At 50.1% G+C, this 7,114-nt stretch overlaps 1 protein-coding gene across 1 annotated transcript in view; it reads right to left on the bottom strand.

Annotated features, from left to right (window-relative positions):
* Window positions 1-5,872: 5,872 nt before the first annotated feature.
* Window positions 5,873-7,114, bottom strand: part of CLN3 (CLN3 lysosomal/endosomal transmembrane protein, battenin) — a 9,014-nt gene continuing 7,772 nt past the window's right edge. The window contains exons 10-12 of the mRNA XM_045284906.1: window positions 6,917-7,101; window positions 6,430-6,570; window positions 5,873-6,327 (exon numbers count right to left, since the gene is read on the bottom strand). Coding sequence (XP_045140841.1) covers window positions 6,208-6,327; window positions 6,430-6,570; window positions 6,917-7,101 — 446 coding nt within the window. The 3' untranslated portion in view covers window positions 5,873-6,207. The remainder of the gene's footprint in view (window positions 6,328-6,429; window positions 6,571-6,916; window positions 7,102-7,114) is intronic.

Here is a 7,114-nt window from a genome sequence, read left to right as displayed (position 1 = left end):
CCCCGACATTAGGTCCTCATTTTTCCCCTCCCTCCCTGCTCCCCCCTAATATGTAAATATTATATCAAGAAAACTACTTAAAAGAAAGAAAGAGAGAAATCAAATGACCTACGCTGACCAGGAGTGAAGGAGGAGGAGTTTTTGCTCAGGGGCATTGAGTGTATGTTCATGGTGGTGCGATCACTTGGAAAAGGTGATCAATAAGTATTGTGCAACACGAAGAGTGTAATCAATGGCACTGAGTTACCCATGTAGAAGTTGAACTGGAGAACTTTTTTGCGTGATTTTGTCACAATTGAAAAAAAATTACACAAATAACAATGAGTACAGAGAAGGAGAAAATGTTCTAAATTGATTATGGTAATGATTGTACGACTCTCTTGATATGATTGAACTATTGAATTGCATGATATGTGGATGATGTGCCAATAAAACTGTTAAAAAATAACACCATGCCTGGATCAGGTGCACCTTGGTTCTCAAAGTAACATCTGAGCTTTCCAATACTCTAAAGAGGTCGTGTGCAGCTGATTTCCCGAATGCAAACTACCTTTTATTCTCTTGACTGCTGCTTCCAGAAGCATCGATTGTGGAAGTCCCTAAACCCGATATAAGCCCTTTGGCGTCTGAGATATAGAGCCCCACCTCTGAACTACGGAATCAGAATTTCAGGACTAGGATTTATTATTTTTTAAGCCCCCCACGAGATGTTCTCACCTATGGCTTAGTGCACGCTTCTGGTCAGCCTTGGGATTAGAGTCTCAGCTTCTCCACTTACTAGGTGTGTCCATTTGGGAAAACTGCCTAGCTCTCCTCAGCCTCCATAAGGCAAGAAATAAGTCAATATTAGGGTTTGATTTGGGCACAGTGCTCACTTCTTATCCCACAGGTACTTTTTACTGAGCATTTATTATGAACCCACCCACAGTGCCTACTATGTCCCAGGCAGTCAATAGAACCATGAACAAAACAGACAAGGTTCCCGATTTCACAGAGGTCCCATTCTAGTGGAGTGACTTAATAAGTAAGCAACCAAACTTAATTCCAGGGAGTACCTGTTGCTATTGAGTTGGGACAGAGTACAGCTGTTCCCATAGAGTTTCCAGGGTTGTAAATCTTTCTCCCCAGGAGCAGCAGCCCAGGGCTTTAAACACCATGCCTTCAGGGCTTCTTAATAAGCACCACAAAAACATTAACTGGTTTCAGAAGAATATTATTTTGAATAGGGACAATACACGAAATCAAAATCCACCTCAGTGCCATGAAACGGATTCTGACTCATAGGGAACTCTGGAGGAAAGAAAAGGGTGTGAGGATTGAGATCCACATGACAAAGGAGGCACAGGGAAGGTGTTCTAGGCCAAAAGTCTGTCCTGCAGAGGGAGCAGTGGGTGTAGAAGCCTTGTGGCAGAAAGTAGCTTAGCCAGACTGAGTCAGAATCGAATCAACGGTTCCTAACAGCAGCAACAAAGGAATGCAGAGTGGACTAGTGGACTACAGCCAAGTGATGGAAGCAAAGGGGGATGACGCAGGCAAAACTTAAAGATGAAGCCACATCCGTGTTTGGGGCTGGTTTTTTGTTTAAAGAAAAATGAAACATAACAGTTGGGATATCTTAGATAAATCAAGGTCTTAATAAACAAGGAAGGAGCCTTGGTGGCTTAGTGGATGATGCTCCAGGCTGCTAACACAAGGTCAGCAGTTCGAGTTCACTAGACGCTCTCTGGGAGAAAGACGAGGCGTTCTACTCCCGTAAAGAGTTACTGTCTCGGGTCAGAACCGGAATGGACTCCATGCAGCCAGCGAATGAGCCATGAACACGATTCACTAGATAGCCACACCGTTTGGTTTGGTTTTTGTTTTGCTTTGTTGCAGCAGCAAAAATTTCCTATCAGAGGCTCTGCGGGGCCACCGGCCACCAAGGTGCCAAGCCAGTCTGGCCTCTTCTGAGACTCAGAATCTCACGGCCATTGAGTCTATTCTCACTCATAGCGACCCTATAGGACAGACTGGAACTGTCCCTGTGAGTTTCTGAGACGGTAACTCTTCACAGGAGTAGCGAGCCTCATCTTTCTCCCTTGGAGCTGCCTGGTGGTTTCGATGTGCTGACTTTGTGGTTAGCAGCCCAATGGCAACCATTGCCCCATTAGGACCTTTTCTAAGGCATTCAAGCATATTAGTAATTAAATAGCGATGCTCACCTTCCCCTCTGGAATCTACAACGTAGGTCGTCCAATTGCACATGGGTTCCCAAGAAGGTGGTCCTGTGAGGTCTAGCACCCGTGAGGCAGGCAGAGCCCCTGATGCACGCAGGAGAGGGGAAGGACTGGCTTGGACAGCTGGGCTGGACCGTCACATCTAGGAACCAGATCCCACCCTTGCATTGATAATGCAGGAGGTGCAGGTCCGGGCCTCTGTGGGCCCAGACAGACAGGTGGTGGGGGTGGGGGTGGTGTGTGTGAGAGAGACAGGGATGGAGGTGTGGGGGTGTGGGGGGAACCTGTGGCGTGGGAATTCGGGAGTGCTTCTGATCTGGCTGTGAGTCCCTCTAGCCCTGGGACCAGGTCTTCAAGAGCTCTGAACCAGCCAGGCACGTCCCGGGCACAATATTTGGTCTCACAACACCAGCGCCTGGGCTGCCAGCCACAAATATTTTTAACGCATCTAGAATGCACATGTATATAAAGTCCTTTCCTATGTATGGCTTTTATAATTTAAACTGTACATGAAAACACATGATTACAAAATGTAAATAGCACAAAAGAATATACCAGGGAAAAGAAATCTCCCCGCCCCACCATCAGTTCCTTATCTGATATCATGCCCGAAGGTGAGCCCCTCTGATGGGAAAACACTGAAAATGCGACCAGGGAAGGGCTGCCTCCTCGAACTAGACCAGAGGTTCTCAACCTTCCTCATGCCATGACCCTTTCAGACAGTTCCTCAGGTGGTGGCGATCCCCCCCAACCATAAAATGATTTCGTTGCTACTTCATCACTGTCATTTTGCTACTGTGATGAATCGGGTCACCCCTGTGAAAGGGTCGTTCCACCCCCAAAGGGGTCGCGACCCACAGGTTGAGAACCGCTGAACTAGTCACCTTTAATGGTGTAGAAGGGGGAAAGCTTCCGGGACCTTCCTATGCGGCAGGGGCATAGTTCAACATGAGAAGAAACAGCTGCAAACCTCCACTAATAATCGGAACATGGAATGTATGCAGTACGAACCTAAGCAAATAGTAAGCTGTTGAAAAGTGGGATGGAATGCAAAAGTTTGATAGCCCAGACCTGAGTGAATTACCATGGACGAGTTTGGGCCATTTTTGACTTAGACAATCATAGGGTGTACTATGCTGGGAATGAAACCTGAACAGGAATGATGTTGTATTGATGGCAAAAAAAAAAAAGCAAACATCTCAAGATCTATCCTGAAATGCAATGGTCTATACAAGGTGACAGAGTAATAACCATTTGCCTACAAGAAAGACTAGCTGACCACGGTTACGCTGACGTGGGATTTTGCATTGCATGAAACAGCTTGAAGCTACAAGAAGAGTCGCAGAATGTTTGGGACAAGCTAAGGGAAGTTCGCAGAATGAGTCTGCACACCGTGGACATGAGCTTGGGAAGGCTGCGGTGGGAAGGAGACGGGGACCATAGGAAGTGCTCGCTCTGGCCAGGCCTCTGAAGCCCACTTGTTGGTGTCATTGAAAGACTTCTCAGAGCACCTCCTGCATCAGGGAGTGCACAGCACAATTGCCGATCAGTCATGATTAGATCTGCAGAATCAGATAGAAACATAACTTGTTATATTTGTAGAAAAGAAAGAACAGAGACATGTAGATAAGATTGTAAAAGGTAAAGTTAAAGTTTAACTGTGGACAAAAAGAAAGACCAGCTAATCTGACAGCTATTTGGGTTTATGCACCAACCCCGAATGCCAGCGATCTAGACCAGTGGTTCTCAACCTTTCTAATTCCTCAACCCTTTCATGCAGTTCCTCATGTGGTGGTGACCCCTGCCCCCCCCACAACCATAACATGATTTCCATTGCGTTGGCAGGGGTCTCCACACGGCTGCTGCATGCAGCACCCTGGGCTGCATTGGGGTAGGTCCATGTGGCTTCTTCTCAGGGATGTCTTGCAGGAAGTGAGCCTTGCCAGCTGAAGCAGGGAACTGGCTAAGGCAGCTGCACCCTGCTCCGACCATCAGAAAGCAAGAGACCCAAGAACTAGAAAGGTGAGGCTCACCAAGCCATTTAACCCTTCACCCTTCAATTAATCCCACATGTGCTTATCGGCCAGGTTGGCACAATAAACTAACCACCTCAGACCACAAGAGGGCGTTATCATGTATGGGGCAGTTTAGCTTGGTTGGTGCCTAACAGGAGTGGGGGTGGGGGGAATTCACCTCTGCTCATTCTGAGCTGAGAAAAACTCCTTGAGTTCCTGTGCCCCTCCAAGTTCCAAAAAGTGGGTTGGTCCCCTGTATCTTATAGTCAATGAGTGATGGTGCCCAAAGCAGCGATGGCTTGTGGTCTCCCTCCCTCCCTCCCTCCCTCCCATGACAGAACACAGTTCACTCCTAACAGCACACAGCACCCAATGGGTGGGTTTGTGCACGCTCCTGTGGTGCTGGTTACCGTACAATTGGCACCTTGGCATGTCTCTTGCTGCAGGGACTGTAAAAGAATCTGTAGATTGTGTCGGACAGATGGGCTAATGCTGGACCTATGAGCTTGGACAGCACTGGGTGGGAACGCTTTCTGAATGTACGCTTACCCTTTATATAAAACTCTCTCATATATATGTTTCTGTGGATTTATTTCTCTAATTGACCCAGACTAACACACCCACTTTGTCCCTAATCTAGCTACCTGTCGGGTGTGTGCCAGGGTACCTGCCCCTACACATCATCACGGGTCCAGTAGGTGCAATTGTACAGCGATAATAAGTAAAGATTATAGTAAAGTCATAGAGAGCATGAGAGGTAAGAGATATTGAAATAATGGAGTCAGACACATTTCATAGTAGCATGCTCACCTCAGCCTCGCTTGGTGGTCCACATGGAGAAAGCGATATTTAATGCTGACCAAGGCTTTTAGATTCTCTGGGGACATGCAAGCCCCCTAATTACAGGTGAAGACATGTCACAGGAAAGGGTTGTGCTATAGGTAATACAGTAATGGGAGGGGGTGATCTAGGGGTATCCACGCAATAGGAAGAGGAGGGATTGGCAATATACATGTGGCAAGATGGGCAGGTCCTAGATACAGGATGGCAGCCTAACTTGGATGTCACTGAGCCAGTTTGACCTGTTCCCTGGCTCAACTGATAGAGATCATTATCAGTGGGGTGTGCCCTCCATCTACAGGAACCAAACGGATGACTGCAGGCCTGTCCATTGTCCTTAACAGCAGGGAGCGGGGCCTACAGTAGTCTGGTGACTGACTGTCTTCAGGGAGGATGTCTTTAAGCATTTGACCTCCCCTCACAGGTATGTGCTAGGCTGCTAACCACAAGGTCGGCAGTTTGAAGCCGCCAGCTGCTCTACGGGAGAAAGATGAGGCTTCTAGTCCGGTGAAGAGTCAAGACCTCAGAAACCCAGAGGCAGCCCTTCCCTGACCTGTGGGGTTGTGACGAGGGGGCATTGACTCAATAGCAGTTGAGTTTGGTATTTTGTCTGTTTTTAATTATATACATATTTACACACATGTATTCATATACACAAGAGAGTGCTTGAACACATTTGATTGAATTAAAAGAGACTTCTTGAAGCCTTCTCATATATGTACACATACATAGATGCCTAAGTGAGCTTGAATTACTTTAATAACAACCCCCAGCCCCCAGAGAGACTATAATACAAGGCAGTCGGTTGATAGAATAGGCATTTATTCCGAGGCCCATAAAGCCATAAGAAACTCCCCGAGACCAGCTCGGGGCTGGGAGGCTGTGGCGGCCCTCGGGTGTCCCCCATAAAGCCATAAGAAACTCCCTGAGACCAGCTCGGGGCTGGGAGGCTGTGGCGGCCCTCGGGTGTCCCCACGCTCAGAGAAAGCAGGGCCGTGGCACTTACATCCCTCCCGGGGCTGTGGGGACTTTCCACAGCGGAGTTCGTGGGTGGGCTCTGGACTCTGGGCTCTGGGCCTGGCTGACCTGCCTGCTGGCCCACAGGCAGTGCATCCAGGCCCTCAGGAGCCCGGGGGTCAGGAGAGGTGGCAGAGGAAGTCATGCAGTGGCAAGGCCAGGGCCCCCGACAAGGAGATCCCCAAGGTGTCTGAGATACAGGCAGTCGCCATGGCGAACTCCCGGTGGTCATCGCTGGTCTGTGGAGGAGGGGAGTGGGGGTCAGGCTTGGGTCCTGAAACCCCTCCCCTGGGCTGTCCCAGGGAAGCGCCCCCCGTAACCCTAACCCAGCGGGGGCTGACCTTCAGGGCAATGTTGTGGAAGGTATTCACGTAGGCCGAGCCCCCCAGAAGCCCCTCATACAGAACGATCAGAAAGACCAGGTAGATGCTTGGCAGGAAGCCGAACCATACGTCGGCCATCAGGAAGGCCAGGTTGAGGCACTGTGGGAGGGGGCAGAGGGGAAGGCTGAGGCCAGGCCTCCAGGTCCTAGCGAGGGAGAGGATGGGCTTCCATAAAACCCCAAACCCCAGCCAGGCTGCCCAGGGCCTTCCCCTCACACCCCAACTCACCCCCCTGCCTTTGCTCAGCAGTAACGTTGTTCCACCGCCCCTCACCTGGGGCCTTTGAGTCATCCTGCGTGTGTCTCCCAGTCGATCAGGACCACCCCCTAGTTGTGGGACCCCCCCCCCACCTCTTGGAACGACTGTACCCCAGTACACACAGGGACTAGAGGGATGGAGAAGTCGGGAGCCAAGGCGGACCGGAGTGAGGGTCGGGCACCGTTACCTGGAGCAGAGCCAAGACCCACGTGTAGCGGATGCGACAGCAGTGGAGGGAAGAGCGGGAGGCAAAGACACCCGCCTGGTACAGCATCTGGTACCTGAAGGAGGGGGGTGGGCAGTAGGGGAGCTTCCTAGCAGGGTAGCCCACCACCCAGGGCCCCTCCAGCCCAACGCCTGCCCTGTCTGTGGCTGGGCCTCCGCC

The sequence above is a fragment of the Echinops telfairi genome, unplaced genomic scaffold (assembly GCF_000313985.2).
Source record: "Echinops telfairi isolate 266 unplaced genomic scaffold, ASM31398v2 ScPeMD7_5;HRSCAF=22, whole genome shotgun sequence".
NCBI lineage: Eukaryota > Metazoa > Chordata > Mammalia > Afrosoricida > Tenrecidae > Echinops > Echinops telfairi.
The sequence above is the reverse complement of the archived record's forward strand: the minus strand, read 5'-3'. Positions and strand labels throughout refer to the sequence as shown.